This window comes from Tiliqua scincoides, chromosome 3, assembly GCF_035046505.1.
Source record: "Tiliqua scincoides isolate rTilSci1 chromosome 3, rTilSci1.hap2, whole genome shotgun sequence".
Classification (NCBI taxonomy): domain Eukaryota; kingdom Metazoa; phylum Chordata; class Lepidosauria; order Squamata; family Scincidae; genus Tiliqua; species Tiliqua scincoides.
This window is the reverse complement of record NC_089823.1, coordinates 6,823,018-6,842,361: the sequence shown is the minus strand read 5'-3', so window position 1 is coordinate 6,842,361 and position 19,344 is coordinate 6,823,018. Positions and strand designations below refer to the sequence as shown.

Below are 19,344 nucleotides of genomic sequence, written 5' to 3'. Positions count from 1 at the left end.
TTACCTCAGGGCTGCATTGCAGCTGCACTGGTGTTGGAAAGTTGGATAGAATTTGGCCCTCAGTCTGCAAAGCAGGGTGAAGGGGTGGCCAAGGAAGGCCAACGCATGGGATAGGGGGAGGAGAAAGTCCATGGATGATGCAGGAGGAGGAAAAAAAGATCAAGACCCATGTTGAAGATAGCCACGAACTGAGGTTAATACTATGTTTTGTGTTGAATATCCTGGCCATGAGTTTCACAGAGGCAGGCTATCCAACAATCTCTGCATATGCTGTCCAGTTACCATGGTCGGTGTCTTCCTGGAATCAGTATATAAGTGTCCTCTGTTCGTAGCATGCAAAAATTTTGTTTCTTGCAAAACAGAAGTTTTGTAAAATAAGTTGCTTGGCAGCGAAGGTTGTGCCAAGAAGCGATTTCCTCTTCTTAAAGTTATGTCCCATATAATCTGCACGCGCCCCCAAAGAACAGTTGAAGCAGACAAGGTGAGAGATGTCTGAAGCTCGGATTAATACAGATCTGAATGCTTAGCAGAGAGCCACTGCTGGTAGTAATTCTCGCATTATATGCACCCTGATGCTGATAGGGTGGCCACATCTCCATCACTGTGGCATGTCTCACATATTTTTCTTGAGGAGTATGAGCAGAATGCCTTTGAAAGAGAGGTTTCCCCCATGTTCCTCATACAGAATACCACTGTGGTTAGATCAGCCCTTGTCGCCCTTTTTTATGTTTGAGGCAGGGCTTTTCGACCTTTCTTTCTGCGCTGCCTTCAGGGATGATTACAGCATGTGGGGCTGGGGGCTTGCCAACCCATCATCCCTGCAGCAAGCAACATATTCCTCCAGTTGCTGTCGCCTCCTGGTCTCTCCTCAACTCTACGTCTTCTTTCCCGTCTTCCTCTTGAACAGCATGGTCTGGGCTGCTGCGCAGCTACACCTTTCTGTGGTTCTGGTCACTTCCATTTTTGGTGGGGTTGGACCAGGATGAGCAGTGCCATCTGGTAGCAGTGGTAGCATTTTACACACATGCAGAATAATCTACAGGTGCCACTACCTGCCATACTGTGAAGTGGTTGGCAACCTTCAGTCTCGAAAGACTATGGTCTAAGCCTACAGCACCTGGTATTCCCAGGCGGTCTCCCATCCAAGTACTAACCAGGCCTGACCCTGCTTAGCTTCCAAGATCAGACGAGATCAGGCATGTGCAGGGTAACAGCTGAAGTGCCACCAATGAAAAGTATTGATTTGAAGCCTTGCAGCCTTGAGTCATCCTAAGCCTCCAAGTCACCCTTTCTTTTTCCCTTTGCTGCTCTCTAGGTATCTTGCATAAAGGGAATGGGGAAAACCAGTTCATCTCTCAGCAGCCACCAGTCATAGGGAGCATCATGGGAAATGGACGCAGGCGGAGTATCTCCTGCCCAAGCTGCAACGGCCTCGCTGATGGGAACAAACTCCTGGCTCCTGTCGCCTTGACCTGTGGTTTGGATGGAAGCCTTTATGTCGGAGATTTCAACTACATCCGAAGAATCTTCCCCTCTGGAAATGTCACCAATATACTGGAGTTAAGGTACGTCAGGCTGCCTGGTGGGTTCACTTCTGATAATCAACCTTGTTATCTACTAGTGGGCTGGATTGGACAGTACTTTTCCCCAGTCCAGCCCACAGTCATGAAGAGAAATGAGAGCACCTGTTTTTCCAATGAACCTCAATGGGATATGCCCACTGGGGTGAAATGTTTGGGTACAGCCTACATAAGTAAAATCTAATGCATGCAGTGGCGTAGCTAGAGGGGGTGCAAATCATTAAGTTTTGCAGGGGGCCTTACCACAGCATGCAAGCAGCCCATCCCCCTCTCCTTTGGGGCCATTCCAAGTGGTGGGAGCAAAACCGAGGCATTCGCCTTGACTTCCCATGTGCTCCATCCTACATTCACCTCGATTTTGCTCCCACCCACGCTGGGAATGACTCTGAAGGGGAGGGTCCACTTGCATGCCATGGTGAGGCTCCCTGCAAAACTTAGTGCTTTGTACACCCTCTAGCTATGCCACTGAGTGCATGCAGACCCAAAATCATGGAGTCAGTTTCCCCAGTAAAATAAAGTAATCAGTTACCCACTCTGGACTTCCACATGTTGGATTTTACCCAGGCTTTAGTAGATGTAGCCATATTAGAGCCAAAGCTGAGCCTGAAGTTCACATGTAAAGATTTTTGGCTTGACATCTTGTGGGGCAAGAAATCGCCCATCCTGCTTTTGCACCACTGCTGCTGTTTTGCAGTAGAAACACTCCTCCCAGCTGCATGGGGCCAAGGTATTTTCCCCAAGACCCTCCTTGGAACAATGCTAAGTGATGATGTAGCATAACCTGGAGGGGGACTATGTGGGGGGGGGGGGAGGTAGCCAGTAGGAAGGCGGATGCTGCCACCAGCTTTGACATTCATGGCTTTATCCTCTGAAAGACTGCCACGCTGCCCCTGTAACTAAAGCAGCAATAGCAGAAGCATTTTGGCCCAGTCCTACAGAATGTTACATCGCCACTAGGTTGTCCTAAGACATGGGAGGTGAAGCTGGTGTGCTTCCATTCCCTCCATGAGCTGAATCATGGAGAGTTGTCACCTGATATCATTGCTCAAATGGGGAAGAGCAAAACCTTTCTGTATAACCACAACGAAAGAACAGACAGGGCAAATTCAGCACAGGTGCAAATTGAATGTATGCAATGGAGCTACACCAAAGAGAAGGTTTGGCCTAACCAGTTAAGCATCTTCTTCTCAGTGAATCCACTGGGAATGCGGAAAATTAACAAGCAGCCCCAAGGAAAGATCTAATCTTGGAAGGATAACAGGACTAATGACACTATGTAGAGGATATTCAGGACATTAGCAGGTCATTCATAACTAGGACAGAGAGTTAACTGTGATTTATATTTCCAAAGTCATCCTGCCCTCTACCCAGCTATCCCACCAACTCCTTACAAAATAGGGACAAAGCGGAAGCAAGTATAGACAGATGCAAGGGAGGGCACCAGGATCCACGTGTCTTGTTGTCTTGTGAGTCCCTGAGGCACCTGGGGGGCCACTGTGAGATGCAGGAAGCTGGACTAGGTGGGCCTTTGGCCTGGTCCAGTGGGGCTCTTCTCATGTTCTTATGACATGCTCTACAGCAGTGGTTTTCACACACTTACCACTGGGACCCACTTTTTAGAACGAGAATCTGTCAGGACCCACAGGAAGTGATGTCATGACCGGAAGTGACATCATCAGGCAGGAAATTTTTAGCAATCCTAGGCTGCAATCCTACCCACACTTACCCAGGAGTAAGTCCCATTGACTATCATTGTTAAAAGAATACATACAGTAGCTTGTTAAAAGTACAAGTCTGTACATTTCCCCAAATGCAGTCCCGTACTATGATAGCATCAAGTCTAATATATTAAAAATAAAATATTGAAATGAACGGGAACCCACCTGAAATTGGCTCATGATTTTGACCCACAGTTTGAGAAACACTGCTCTACAGGAAAACAGTGTGACTTATGTCTTTCTGTTTACTGCAAAAATAATGCTACATGCACCTATATACAAAGGAGTATCTAGCCTTTGTTCTGCAGTGAAGAATCTACCCACATGGTTGTTCCTATAACATTATTTATATCAGCCATTGTCAACAGGAGCCATATGGCCCCCTGGTGTGGCACATTTGAAGGGGGCCACAGATTGAAAACTGAAGATAATAAATGTTTTTATGTTTATCTATTCATGTTGTATCACAAGGACAGATAGACGTATATGTAAATCCTTTTCATTCTGTATCCTTACACGCAGAAGGTCCCGGGTTCAGTTCCTGACATATCTAGTTAAAAGTGTAGCAGGACTGCAAAATACCCCCTTCGTCAGAGCTCCTGCCAGCCTGAGTAGACAACACTGAGCTATGTGGACCAATGGTCTGTCTCAGTAGAAAGCAGCCTCCTGTTCTGTCCTCAATCCTGAAAAGAGCAACCTTGTTTCTGCCTGCAAAGAAGCGATAAACACACTTTGCTGTGAAAGCCGTTTCAGACATCACTGCTCCTTTTATGCTTAACTTCCAAGGATCAAGAAGTGATAAAAGAAACGGCGCACAGACTGGCCGCCCGGCCGGCCTTGGCTAACAGCCATCTAGGGAAACATTTGCCTTTTGGGCGCAAATGGTTTTAGTGGTGCCTTTTCAAAGCTGCGTTCCCTTGGAGATGAATGCCATTCAGTGTGGTTTCTTTACTGGAGATGGGGAAGGGGTGGCTCTGCGTTCCAGAGGGGAAATGGCAGCTGTAAAATCATGCCTCAAAAACATTTTAGCAAGGGAAGGCTTGGAACTTTTGTTCAGAAATACTGAAAGCAGCCTAAACATTGGTTTGGCTCTCTCCTTAGTGAGTCTCGCCCAGTAAAACATAAAACAACCTTGTTACCCACATGGCTACAGCTGCTACATTTCCTTTCCATAAAAGACACACTGACCACTGGTGCAAACTTCCTTTTTCATCAGAAAATTAAAGCTCACTGTATGGATAAGTTCACACTTCATGGGGTCAGTCTCTTCCCTTTCATTCTGTGATTCATTTTGTGCAGACAGGCCATCTGATAATTGGATGACAAACTATGGGTGCATTTGTGAAGATGGGAAGCTTTCCTATACCCAGTCAAACTGTTTGGGTTCAAATGGACACGACATCCGGAAAACCACAACCAGATCTCCCATTCGGGACTGCAGCTGTGTTAGGGCAGGAGCTTCTGCCAATGCTGTCAGAACCACAGCATGGGGGGTGGTGGTGAGCTGCCTAACTATTTTCCCCTGCACTTTTTATCCAGTTTTCAGTCACATGATCCAAAGCTGTTATTTGGCCCACAGGGAAAATAGCAGCTGGGGTCTGTGTCTGTGTGTGTGATTAGAAAAATGGTTCAGAGAAAAGGGTTAAGTGCTCCATGCGCCCCAGCACCGCAGTCCCAATCAGAATTGCACACCTACAAAAAAATCACAGACCTCTTGGCAGTAGTGTAGAAACGGGGTGGTGGGGGTGGTGTGGTATCGCAAGCATCACAACACGCTGTGTAAGCGACCCCTCCCACTTGCTGTTGCTGCCCGGAATGGCTCCAACAGCAAGTGGGAGGGGCCGCTTACATGGCATGTCGTGACGCCTGTGATACTTATTGTGCCACCCCCCCGTAGCTACGCTACTGCCTCCTGATATCATGACCTAGTTCAACCTAGTTGGACATCCCCTAGTTATACTATCTGAGAGGCCTGAGAACTTTAGGAGTTAATTATTGTACCTGGTACCTTCCTTGTGCATATCATGGCCACCATGCGCTATGGCTCTCCTTTCAGACCATCTGTTTTGCCAAATCCCAATCCACTGGGCCTTGCAAGCCAGTCCAATCAGAGTTGCCAATAAGCCAAGTTCCAGTCCAATGGTCAGGTTCCAGGTAGGTCAGTCAGTTCAATCAGTCAGTTAGTCTCGTCTCTCCTCTCCACATTCACTCCTCCTACAACCCACCAACCCTTTCTGCCTCAGGTGCTCCTTATATCCCTGAGGGCCTTATTACCTTCCAGTGGCTCCAGCTGTGCAGCACACTCTGCTGGATGCCCAGGTCTTATCCTTAAAGGGGCCACTGCTGACACCACATCTACCTCCTCGCCAGTTCTTCCGCAATTCCAATACATTCCACCCCTTGGTGTCACAGTGGTCCCCTTTATCAATTGTCCATTGATTTCTTTCTTGGGCCATCCACCCCTTGGTCTGCCTCATCTTTTCCATGCTGGTTGCTGAAGCTCCCATATAGTCAAGTCCCATTCTATCCATCTCTGATCCCAATCTGTCCAGGTCATGCCCCATCCCAGAGGGGAGCTTATCAATTCCAGTGGTCCTGCAGTTAAGTCCAGAGGCCATCCTATTAATTGCAGGCATGCTGGCTCCTCCACTTCCATCTGTTCCCCTCTCTAGGGCATCCCCAAAACTACAAGGCATTCCCATTCTATTTCTTGGGGAGTCTCTTTCAAACCCCCTTCCAGCAGCAAAGCCCATTTTATTCATCCTGCCAAGCCCCATTCTAGGAGGATAATGGCCCAAACTCTCCATGCCATGGAAAGGGCCTTCCATTCCTCCCATTTTGTTCATCCTAAAATCCAAGCCTTTCATACCCGTTGTTCTGGGTCCCAAGTTGCCTATCCCTAGGCCCTTGGTCAAGTGGTTTGCATTAATAGGTCTCCCTCCTGGTCCCAGCCCCATACCAATGCCCCCAAGTCCATGAGGAAGCTGCTGGGGTTGCTCTGGAGGAGAGCAGTCTCTGTTTGGTAAGGCTCGTACATCCATCTTCACCTGCATCTGTCTACCAAACAGCAACTGTCCATTGAACATGGAGATGGCCTGGACAGCTTCAATTACTTGCTCAAAAGTCACAGTGCCAATCCCTCGACTTCTGCCATCTTTGTCTTTAAAAATGTCCGCACGGACAACCACACCGGCCATGCTGAACACATCCTTCAGTTTCTTCCAGCCAACTTTGTACTTCAAATTGGCAACAAACACAGTGCTTCCCAATCTGCCAGCCTGAAAAGAGTCAAAGAGGCCCTCTTTGCTGCTCCTGCAGCCCCACCCCTTTATCTCTAGTCCAGACCGGCACTTCAGTTCAACCAGGCGTCCTGCCTGTGCCTTATACAGGCTCTCTGCAGCCTTTATATCTTTCTGGGCATTTGCAAAGGCCTTCACATATGTGAGATTCTTCTCTCTTTCAATGCAAATTAGCCCTTTTAACTTGGCAACTTCCTCCCTCAGAATTCTCTTTTCCACATCCTCCCCACCTGACCCCCTGAGCCTTTTCAGGGAAAGGATGCCATATTTAATGAGTCCACCCATATACTGCACCAGCTGGAAAATGGTCCAAAGAATGCTCAAAGTAGCCCAGACATTCCATAATAGGGCAGGAGCATTTGCTTTCCATACAGCAAGGTCCAGGGCCTCCCAGAACTGCCAGAGATCCATTTGCTTGCTCTCTTGTTACACAAGGGGATACTACTTGCCTTGGGCTTGTACCCCACTCCTGGTACCAATTGTTTTGCCAAATCCCAATCCACTGGGCCTTGCAAGCCAGTCCAATCAGAGTTGCCAATAAGCCAAGTTCCAGTCCAATGGTCAGGTTCCAGGTAGGTCAGTCAGTTCAATCAGTCAGTTAGTCTCGTCTCTCCTCTCCACATTCACTCCTCCTACAACCCACCAACCCTTTCTGCCTCAGGTGCTCCTTATATCCCTGAGGGCCTTATTACCTTCCAGTGGCTCCAGCTGTGCAGCACACTCTGCTGGATGCCCAGGTCTTATCCTTAAAGGGGCCACTGCTGACACCACATCTACCTCCTCGCCAGTTCTTCCGCAATTCCAATACACCATCTTCTCTGTTTAAGCATGATGAAAAGGGCTAGTCAGCAATTGGAATGAACGATCAGCCCCTTCCCTTGCCTGAATCTAAGATTCATAGGTTGCCAGTCTTCCAGACACTGTGAGGTCTGAAGTGGGGCAGTTTGTGCTATGCCTTTAATATCTTTCATGGAGGGTGATAGTATTTGCCTGCTTCCTCTTCCCACCCTTTTACTGCAGGACACCTGCAGCTCACAATGAATGACAGACAGGGTGAGGGTAGGGGAATTCACTAAAAGCGGGGGAAGCAGAGGCAGAAGAACTCATCGTTGCTGAATCTCCCTCTTCACTGGGGAACTTAAAGGTATAACAGCAGTCTCTCCATTACCTCCTGGTGACCCTATTCCAGACCTCTCTTTTCAGCTGTCTGGCACTCTGAATCAAAGCCCTGGACGCATTTAAAGAGAGTTGGTAACTCAAAGCTCTTGCAATAGGAAGTAGCTCTTGCAAGGAGATGGTGGATTCTCTCTCACTAGAGAATCCAGTGGGAATCCATCTTCTTTCAGAGACTTCAAAACCACCTGCTGGAGATGCTCCAGGAGGATTTCTTGCTATAGGCAGGGGGGGTTGGTCTAGATGACCTTGTGGAGCCCTTCCAACTCCAATTCTGGTAATTTCTTTTACAAGATGGAAACAATCTTTGGGGGGAACATGCACCCCATGAGGGCACTCACTGTACCAGGCAAGTCAAATGGCAGCCAGGAGATGACGTCCTCTGTGATGGGCCGCAGTGTATAAGTCAGCTTACTGACAAGTAATCTCCATTATGAAATGTATCAGGTGTCACGCCAGCTAAATCCTTATTTATTATTGCCTTGTACGGTGTGGTTGTTACTGTCAACTTTTCATCCTGCTAATAATGCTTTGAGCTCAGCTGCTAACCTTTTCTCTCCTCCTCCTTTCTTGTCTTGCCTCTGCTTTCCTGCTCTTCTGTCAGAAATAAAGATTTCAGACATAGGTAAGCCAACCAGCGGAGAATTGTCACTTCCTCTTCCTGTCTTTGTTGCATGCTCTTTTTGCTTGCGGTTTATGATAATATCAAGCTGTGTGTAGATGATTAGACGTTATTTTATTATTTATATTGAAAAATCACAAGGTGCTATCCAAAGAAATTAGAAATTCCCCAGGCCTTGCCTATGTGGTTACTATTTACAATCAAAATATCAAACAAAGGTGCCTTAATTCAAGATTTGATCACGTGTTGGGGGGAGGTTTCTACATTTCTAGGGTTTTGACCATTTTGACATCAAAGTGGTGCATTTACTTACCTAAATTGTTGCAAAAGATCCAGACATTTTCCCATAACAAAGCACTTCCACTGAAGCAAAATAGCCCCCAAACACAGAATGGTACATTGACCCGTCTCAGATATAATACAAAGTTATGGTTCACCTGCTCCTTCTTGCCTTCTTTCTCATGCGTGAGGACAGTGAAAGCTTCCACTCTCACTTTAAAACCAAACACAAGTTCCCCATTACATATGAACTCAGGGAACTGTGATTTTACTAACTAGAGCTGTTGGCACCCTCAGTCTCAGAAGACTATGGTATCGTGCTCTGAATAGTGGTTCTGGAACAGAGTGTCCTCTCCAGTGCACGAAGCCTGGGTAAAGTAAATATGGAGGATAGACTGTTTCCCATGCAGCAAATCTCCCCTCTCCACGTTGCTGAAATGGTCCAATGGAAAGGCAGAGGCCAATACAGTTGGTTCCAGCGGTGTCACAGGAGTTGCCAGAATGTGACTGTGTTCAGCCTTGAACTGCCTCAGGGACTCCGGCTCCGAATTTTGCCCCGAGGTTGACTCCTGAAGCCTTTTCCATAACTGGATGTAGCCACAAGGCAGTGGAGGTTTGGGATCAGAGTTTTCCTTCTCTCAGATGAGCTGCCTTCCCAGGCTGACGAGTCCCATCTACCTGGTGGCTGTTTAGTCGCCTCTTACGACAGGTACAGCCAAACTGAGGGTCTATTCTTATCCCCCAGCTCCCAGGGGTAACTAGAGCTACAGCTAATCGAATCTAGGAATATCAAATTAAGATTGCACTGTGTTTTGATATCCTATCTTCTTCTAATTCTAGGTAGCTAACAAACTGCAATTTGTTGAGTTCATATGTAATGTGGACCTACACTTTGTTTTGAAATGAAAACCAGAGCTTTCCCTCTCGCATGCAAGAGGGAAGGAAAGGAGACGAAAGAACATGAAGACATGGCTCCTGTAGGCTTGTTCATTGATGTGCTCAGCTAAGTTGGAATTTCCTGGGGAAAGTGTGTTTTTAAGGGAGTGATTTGGGGGAAGTAAGAAAGTTACTTTAACCACTACCCTGGTGCTTTAAAAAAAAAAAAGTGGTCAAAATCAACTCCTGTCAATATAAGGGGGTTGCATTGTCTTTCACAGCTCCAGTGATCTCTACTATCCCAAGGAGCCTTTGATATCTAGGGGCTTGCTGAGCCGTCCACCCATAAAGGACAGAGTTTCCCCCTTAGTTTATTTACTCTTTAAAAAAATCCCACAGATGTATTTTATCAGTTCTTCTCTCCCCCAAGGAAAAATAAACACAACTTACTATATTATATAAGCTGTGCCCGCACAAACTTTGAATTATCCACTTACCCACTTATTTTGAATTATACTTGTGAATTAACCATCTTAGGAAGGAAGATGTTATATTATTCTTAATACTAATAGAAAGTGGTGATACCAGCAGTATGGGGGAGAGTGGGCGATAGCATCCAAAATTAATATGTAGTCTGCATTGGAAATGACTGCACAGTGCCATCTAGAGGGCCTGGGTGTTGACTGATGTTTGCTGTGTTAAGGTCAGTCATGTGGGTCTTGACATTCTGTGGCAGGGATGACTGACTTCAGTCCTAGGGGCCCTTATACACTCAGAACCAGAGGACAGCAGACGCCATGGTTGTGGGGTCTATGTTCTGTTTAACTTGAACCCCAAGGCGCACCAACTGGAACCAAGTGCAAAATAGTGGCTGCCAGTGGAACCAGATGCGAACCCATGGCTGGGGGAAGTAGATTTAGTTGCCTACAACTCTGGGGTGAACTGCCTATCCACGTACAGATCTAGTCTCTGAAGTCCTACAAATCAGGGATCCTAACACAGAACTTTCTAACTAGCCTGCTGCATTGCACAAAGACTTGATCAAAGGCCACCAATTCATGCTCTTGTTTTACAGGTGCAGCTGAGAAATCAAATGTTTCTCATGTTACTCATATTTGGCACCTTGGCCTTTAGTATGTGGGGTGCCATTGTTGGCAACCTTCAGTCTTGAAAGACTATGGTATCGCGCTCTGAAAGGTGGTTCTGGAGTGGGGTGCCATTTGGTCTTCCATGCTGTTTTAACATCTACATGGGGGAAGGGTTCCTTCTGGTCTCTCCACTGCTCCTACATCAGGACCAAGTAAGGCTGGTACACCAGTTTAACCAGCAGGCATTACTCAGACTTGACCATGATGGTTCATGTGTTGGTGGCATCAAACCTCAACTATTGTAACACACTCAGTGTGTTCTACACCTCCCTTGAGCTTGGCAATTTGACTCTGTCAAAGTGCTACTCATGCAGCCGCACTGGCTTCTGGCTTATTTCAGGCACAGTTCAAGGTGCTGGTTTTAACCTTTAAAACCCTTTATGGCTTGGGGCCAGATCACTGAGGAACCGTCTACTTCCATACCTTCCTCTTTCATTCAGTCTTTCCTTCTAAGTTGTCCTGCTAGTTTTGTTTTTGTTCTAGTTACTTTGTTTATGTTTTGGGGCTGCTATATGTGTCTGTTCTTAATGCTGGTTCTTTTCACTTCTGGGTTGTTTTTAATTTTTGAACTGTGGTTATTATGATTTTATGAATTTTGTGGTTGACTTGGATACCCAGTAATCAGGGGCAGGGTGTAAATATTTTAAATAAAAAAACCAGATAAAATAAAGCTTATCAGAAGGCTTGTTACTACATAAAATGATTATTTGACTTGCAGTTTTACTGTTGAGAGGCAGCACCCCTTACCAACCTCTAGCAAACCATACAGAGAGCTACCTGTGGAGCTCAGTCTGCCCTCTGCCCGCCTGCCCACCACCAGGGGGGCAACGTCCCCCATCTCAAGTAGACTCCATTTTGAAGCAGTAACTTCCTTGCCTACATACAGTCAGCACAGCAGATTACATTGCAATATGCGCTGCGGCTCTCATCTTTTTCATTCTGTATATAACATGAAAAGGGGGAATATTTCACTCTTTTCCTCATGAGTGAATCTGTGGGGACAATTGTGGGTGTTTTTTTTTTTTTAATCATACCGTGATTAAAATTTAGAGACGTGTGGTGGAACTTCCCCGCCAGAATCCTTTGAAAAGTGCCGCCACAATGGCAGGTGTGCAAGCACTCACAGCCCATGTGCACAGCACATGGATTGCACACATGTGCACAGCAGACGGCAGCGGCGCTTTTCAAAGGACTGTGGTGGGGACACTCTGCTTCCTCACCCACCACATGTCCCTGTTGAAATTTGGTAGGGCTGCTAGCAGTTAGATAACCTTGTCTCAGGAGCCAAATCTGCCCCAGGCCACTGTTCAGCTCTTATGTTCTGAGGCAAACATACTTTGACACTTTCTAGGAGGCCAGCAGAGGACTGACAAACATCTGTATCTCCCACTCCCTCACGAAATGAGGATACAAGTTGCATTGTCCAGTTATACTTGCATAAATCACCACTCTGGCCTTATCTAATTTGGAGATAGGCCCCGCTGAAAGCACTTGGAGAGTCCTGAGGCAAACATGGTGCTAGGAAATGTCAGTCTGTGGTTATTAATGCCTTGGCTGCCCACCTCCGGTGATTATGAGCGACTCAACAGCTGACTGACATTCAGCCTAGCCTTGTTGAAGACAGCGGACAATGTTGGGGCCTGATCAGAATGGATGGTGGATTCCCACAGGGCACCTTTCCCCCCACCAAAGTGGATGCCACTTGTTCAGGTTGAGTGACGTGCAGGTAAATGAAATAATACCCTGCCAGTTTCCTGTCATTGGGAAGGAATACAGATGGAGCCCAGGCTGCCAGGCTAAGTCGTTGAAGGTCAGAGTATTTTATTTAGCAGGAATCAGTGTCATCTTGTGCAGATGGAATCTGCTCAGGCTTTAATAGGGTAAATCACAGAGGATATTGTGGGATAAATCAGAAAGGCTGTGGGGTGTTTTTTTTCTGTCCATGGCCCCTTCAAAATGGAGCGTTAATTTGAATAAAGAAATCAGTATATAGGTTTTTTTCAAAACATGTTATAAGCACTGAGAAACACAGGATATTTAAAAGAAAGGCAATTAAAAATGCACGGATGTATAGAATTGCTATATAAAGAATTGCCACGGCCAGAAGGTGCTTATAACACCAGCTCCTGTAGAGGCCAGCACTGGCCAGAAAGTTTTATTACAATGCTGTACTTTTAAAAAATGTTTAAGCCACCTTGGGGGCCTCTTCCGGTCAGTCGTAAGAACATCCAGGAGTGCAGTGATCGGCATCTACACCAAATAGCTGCTAATAATACTAATAATAGCTGAATAAGAACTAAATACAGACCGTGCTGTACTGACAAGACAAAACAGTCTCACAGCCCAGTCCCAACCTGTGCAGGAATGGGGAGATCGGCTGGCCTGCCCCATATCCAGAGCAGGATTGGGGCCTGTTGCAGCCCAGCCCAAAGCAAGGGAAATTTCATCCCCTTACCGCAGGTAAAGCTGTAGCAGTCACAGTGGGGTTACCTGGATCTGTGCCACCTCCAGAGGTGCAGCAAACCCAAGCAGTCCGGAGCTGCTCTGGGTCACCCTGGACTTGTGCCAGATCCTGGCCCCACCCCTGCTCAACCCCCGCCTGCCCACGGACCTGCCCGTCCTCCCCCTGCCCCAAAATGCCTCCTTCCCACCCTCCCCATACCCCCTTAGACCCCATGTCAGTCTGACTTGGCTGGCACCGGCTTACCTTTGCACCAGCCCCACAAGGTATGGGCCAGTGTCCGGAGTCCAGCACATAGACGTACTCTGGCCTCCCTGCTCAATTGGTGGTGCGAAAGTGCTTTACGGCACTTTGGGAACACTGTCGGGTTGGCAGAAGGGACTTGTGCCAGCCCAAGTCATTTCCTGGCTTGCGCCCTTAATAACAGCTTGATATTCCAGGCACTTAGGATTCATGTGTTTAAAATATGGACCTGAGTGGTTAGACACAAAGCGCCTTTAAGCTGTAGTCATACATTAAAAAATGAAACCCTCTCTCTAAAATAGTATTTGAATGCTCAGTGCTGCTACTGGCATTTCTTTGGGTCAAAGTTTTGTCCATTGTTTTGGTTTTCCTCATCTTCTCAGGCCACTCTTTCTTTGTGGGAAGCTTTTTGTGCCTCTGTTGTATCGTTGTTCAAAACTTAGCTGCTCTAATGATCCGCACTGTTTACTCTTTCCAATGTTAGCAGTACATGAAAGGTTCCCCCTGTTTTCTGTTTGCAGCCACAGCCCTGCTCATAAGTATTACCTGACGATGGACCCCGTTACTGGATCCATCTACCTCTCCGACACCAACAGCCGCCGTGTCTTTAAAATCAAGTCGACCACGGTGGTGAAGGACATGGTGAAGAACTCCGAGGTCGTGGCTGGAACAGGAGATCAGTGCCTTCCCTTTGATGACACACGCTGCGGAGATGGCGGCAAAGCCACAGAGGCCACGCTCACAAACCCCAGGGGTGAGTGGGGCAACCAGTCCTTAAAAGAGAGTCTGGCAGATTGTATCGGGGCACGCTTCTGTTTCTCAGCATCTTCAAATAGTGGGTAAAACCTGGGGTTTTACCAGTTTTACCCAACTTACTGGGTTTCAACTGGGCACATATGCTTCTGCAGCTGGTGGGCTTTGGAAACATGGATCCTTGTGCTTTTAACATCTGTCGTGCAGGGAGAAGTGTACTTGATGCTGCTTGTCATGTAAGGCTGAGAAAAGCCGCTCTTGCTGACATTCCCCTTTTCCTACAGATGTTGAAGGTACAGGAAGGCTCTCTGAAGAAGGGGAGGGCAGCAGCTTAGTGGTAAAGCATGCAGAAGGTTCTAGAACCAGACCCTTTCATCTCCAAGTTAAAAGGAGTCCAGGTTGCAGGGCTGGAAACAATCTCTGCTTCAGTCTCCTGCCACTGCCTGTCAGATAGTCCCTGGCTAGCTGCATCAACTGACTCACCCTAAAGTAAATCTGTATGCTCACATCCCCCTTCCATCTGGTTGTCTTATGAAGAGAAGCAAGAAGATGGGCACGGACGATAGATGGCTGGATAGAAGGGAGTAGAGGCGCATGTATGCTTCTGCAACAGTTGCTGGTTTCAGCCCCACCATTAACAGAACAAGAACCCCTGTTACCCAGAAGCCTCTGCTGTGCATCTTGCTTATTGGCTGACTGCTCGTTTTTGGCATCTCCACAATTCCTGGCATCTCTAAATAGAGTTGGGGAAGGCCCCTTCCTGAAGTCCTGGAGAGCTTTTGCCAGTCAGAGTAGGCAGTACTGACATGGGTGAACCAGTTGTCAAACTCAGTATGACGGCATGCAATAATGTTTGAAGCATTGGCTAATAATTTTTAAGACCCACACGCACCATCATCATCATCATCATCAAGCCATTTGCATATGGAAAGTGCTGGGGGAGGGCATGATGGAGTAACTCGTTTAGTGGAAAGTACCACTGTGTTGCTGCCTATTCCTCTCTCCCTATCCTGATCTTGTCTGATCTCAGAAGCTAAGCAGGTTCAGGCCTGGTTAGTACTTGGATGGGAGACCTCCTGGGAATACCAGGTGCTGTAGGCTTATACCATAGTCTTTCGAGACTGAAGGTTGCCAACCAACCATCCACAACTGCACTCTGTCTGAAGGAATCATTGGGCTAGAAGGGAACTCAGACCTGGAGCAAGCTCTGACCCCCAGCTGATGTAGAGTGGTACCTCATTAGAATGGCCAGTGCTTAGCAGTGTCTCCGAAGCAGCAGGATATCTTGCTGTTGCGGGCAGAGTGTGGGACAAGAGTCCATTGGCGTGATCCAAATGGGAAATGTGTCTTTCAACCCATGACTATGTTAAAACCTTATCTAATAATAATGCACAGTGCCAGGAGGGGGCCCAGCCCAATCTGCCAGGGTATGCAGGGCTCTATACAGATATTGCTATGCTTGCACAGCATTTAGGCATTGTAACAGGAAAAACTGGGACACAGGGAAAAGAACGCTGAATTATTTGCAGGTTCCTGAGTCTTTCAAACATTCCAGCATCAGCTAGAAACCAATGTTATTTCAACGAAAAGCTAGGCTTCCAAACTTCAAACAGCAGCCTGCATACAAAGGGGTTACTGTGGGCACACATACCAGGTCGCACACTTTTGCCCGAGAGTGATTCTTTTGCCTCGTTTCACCCAGAGCGGTGTGCAGTTCCAAAACCTCTCAAGTCTTTCCACGTTCCTTTTAAATTAAAGAGCGATCACTCTCCAATTAAAGTCTGTTCCGGCTGTTCTTCTCTTATACGCAATCAAAAGGGAAGAAAAATTAGAACTCTGGCTTGTCACGGTTGACACTGAAAGAGTTGCTCACCAATGGAAGGTCTTTGTGTGAAAAGGTGGCAACGACATAAAAACCCTCAATTAATGGGACTTGTGATGAGTGAGAAGTAGTGAAGTACACGCCAAAATAGAAGATGCAGTAAAGATGCAAAGCATAATACTTATTTTGGAAAAGGGCTAATTTCTTATGAGCAGCCACTACTAAATTTAAGAAGAACCCTCATGTGTTCACTAAGAACTCATCAGTTATGGAATGACAAAATAAATATAGCAGGCAGGCAAGCTGTCATTATTTCAACACATCAGGGCAGGTACAAATAGCCCCCTGGTGTACATCCAGAGAGTGAGTGTGTCTGTACATGTGTCTCTGACATGCCCATTACTAAACATTAACTGTTATATATGTGAGGTGCCAAGCTTGTGAGCCATCAGGAAGATAGACTGGGCACACAGGATGTCTAGGAATCGTTATGTACATGCACATGGAGAAGGTCCCACAAAAAATTATCAGCAAATGACAACAGGCCTGCTCATTTCTTCACATCCTCGGAATCTCCGAAGTGCAACTCAAAATCAGGGATAGGCTCTGCCTCTTTCTTGGGCAAGAGGTGAGATCTTGTCTCTGACATTCCTCTGCTCTTTGCAGAACATTGTGAGTATTCCTTCTCTGGTCCCTTTCCATGGTAGTGCCTCAGTTATGGAACGTTCAAAACACATTTCCCTACCAACTACTCTGCTATCTTTTAGGGTCAAGTTAAATCTGTATCATTTCCCATGTTTTTGATGGGATGTAATATAGAATTGCTTCATTTTTTTTAGCTGCTAACTATCCTTTTGTGCGGTTGTGTGTGTTTTCTTTTGATCTCTGTTGGTCCTGTTTTGGTTTTATATTTGCTCTTATATTTAAATTTTAAATAATTTAAATTTGCTTTTATTTTGTACTGCTGTATTACTTGACAGCAACTGTTACCCTGCACATGCCCAATCTTGTCTGATCTTGGAAGCTAAGCAGGGTCAGGCCTGGTTAGTACTTGGATGGGAGACCGCCTGGGAATACTGGGTGCTGTAGGCTTATACCATAGTCTTTCGAGACTGAAGGTTGCCAACCATTTTTGTATTACTTTAACATTCATAGGTAAACAGCCCTGAAGACCAATTGGTGGAAAGGTGGGCTAGAATTTTTTTTTTCAAATAAAAATGTTACATTTCTGAAGTGGAGCAAGAAGTGAGGGGCAATGCCTGCAGCTTGGAACAGAGATGGAGGGAATCTCTGGCTTCACATTGTGTTTCAGAAGTCTTTAGTAGCACACCGTCAGAAACCACTCCATCCATTCCTCCAGTGGTCACCTGTTCAACAAGTGTTGAGGATGTCACCAATCTTATCCAACTTTCCAGCATCAGGGCAGCTGCAATGCAACCCTGAGGTAAGGGAACAAATGTTCCCATACCTTGAGGAGGCCTCCAAGACTCTCTCCAACACAGGAAGCAGTGCATACCCCGTAGGCGCAGCAGCACTGGCACTGGAAAATTGGAAAGGATTGGGCCCTGAGTCTCCTCCCTGCGGCCTCTCTCCTCTCATACATCTAGATCAACATATATGTATATTTAAAATAAGTACACAGTTTCAAAGTGATGTTTGCCTTTTAATTATTGGGTGCAACTAAGTTCTTTCCATGTTTTATCCATGCTGCGTTGTTTTTCAGGCATTACTGTTGACAAATTTGGGTTCATTTATTTTGTGGATGGCACCATAATCCGGCGCATTGACCAGAATGGGATCATCTCTACTGTTCTTGGTTCCAATGACCTGACATCTGCTAGGCCTTTAAGCTGTGATTCAGTCATGGATATCTCCCAGGTACTCAAATTTCCATTAATGATTTGTAATTAACATCCTGTTTGTTTTGCTTTCCTATTCAGGTTTTGTGTCTTCCGTCAATCTGCTTATTTTGGAACAGCTTCTCCATCTCTCCCACTGAGCAAATTATCTTTTCCCCCTCCAAATCCCTTTTTCCATGAGATGAACTTTGTCAAGGTTTTATCACTGAGGCTTTACCCTGAGTAGTTAGAGTGTTTGTGCCCATTCCTTGACATCCCTGCCACTCAACATCCAGTTCTCCTTTCCATAGCAGCTTCACTTCTTCCATACCATCTGCTAATAAAACCCTATTCTACCTCATCCCCACAACAGCCTGCTAGAAGCCATGACTTTCCCCCTTCTCATCTGTGCCCTTTACAAGAATCAGTGTTGGAAGACGATCAATTGGAATTCCAAGTACAGATGGCCTGGGACCACTCTAATGAGTGGAAGGTTGGATTCTGTTCTGGTTCCACCCAGGGAGCAGCACATGCCCCGCACAATCAGTACAGTCTGTATAGCTGACTTAGGGCCCAATCCTTTTCAACTCTCCAGCACTAGTGCAGCTGCAATGCAGCCCCAAGGTAAGGGAACACATCTTCCCATACCTTGAGGAGGCCTCTGTGAATGCCTCCCCACCACAGGATGCAGTGCATGCCCTATTGGCACAGCTGTACCAGCACTGGAAAATTGGATAGGATTTGGGCCTTATCCTGTTGAGGGCAGAGTTCTCCTTGGAGAAAATATGCCAGGATTTTCCTGAGTTCCCCATTGCCATCCTGGAGAATTGTCACTACTAAGTACACATATGAAGCAGCCTTCTCCTTTTTGCCATCAGTCCATGTATCTCAGTACTGTCTGAGGGCCCAATCCTATCCAGTGCTGGTGCTGCAGCAATGCAGCCCCACCCCAAAAGGAAACAAACATTCCCTTACCTTGAGGAGGCCTCTGTGATTGCCCCCCACCACCACAGGGGGGGTGCATGCAGTGTGTACCCCATTGGCATGGCTGCACCAGCACTGGAAAGTTGGATAGGATTTGGCCCTGAGTCACGGATAGTTTCAGACACAGAGTGTAGATGGGTGGAGGAGCAGGGTGCCAGGATTTCTCCTATGCCAGGAGTGGTGACATCAGAAGAAGAAGCACATAGATGCAGCCTTTTTTCCAAAGGGCCTGCACGTAGAAGAAATGTCAGGCTCACCTGCAGGCAAACTAAAAATTTGCTTAGGGGCATAAGTGTGAGTTTGCCTGTCCCAAGACTTAGATGGATGATTGATAGAAGATAGCTGGGGAGGAGGATGGATGAAATGAGTGGAGAAGGTCATGACTATCAGACAGGGAAATGGGGGCTTTTCATTTCATTGGATGAGAACCCCCAGTAGCCATTGGCATTGGAAGTACATGTAACTTCTGAGTGAACATTTATTTAGGATTTTTTTTATCCCACTTTCCCATTTTTATACTTTGGTTTTCAACTATTGCAACCTGTTCC

General features: G+C 46.6%; 1 protein-coding gene and 2 pseudogenes across 3 annotated transcripts in view; 2 read left to right on the top strand and 1 right to left on the bottom strand.

The window, feature by feature from the left end:
* TENM4 (teneurin transmembrane protein 4) overlaps window positions 1-19,344 on the top strand; it is a 367,138-nt gene that overhangs the window by 308,697 nt on the left and 39,097 nt on the right. For all 3 annotated transcript variants that reach the window (XM_066622507.1, XM_066622506.1, XM_066622505.1), the window contains 4 exons: window positions 1,316-1,565; window positions 8,375-8,395; window positions 13,921-14,153; window positions 17,698-17,852. In XM_066622507.1, the coding sequence (XP_066478604.1) occupies window positions 1,316-1,565; window positions 8,375-8,395; window positions 13,921-14,153; window positions 17,698-17,852 (659 nt within the window). The remainder of the gene's footprint in view (window positions 1-1,315; window positions 1,566-8,374; window positions 8,396-13,920; window positions 14,154-17,697; window positions 17,853-19,344) is intronic.
* Window positions 1,106-1,222, bottom strand: LOC136646983 (5S ribosomal RNA; annotated as a pseudogene).
* LOC136646427 (5S ribosomal RNA) lies at window positions 16,950-17,066 on the top strand (annotated as a pseudogene).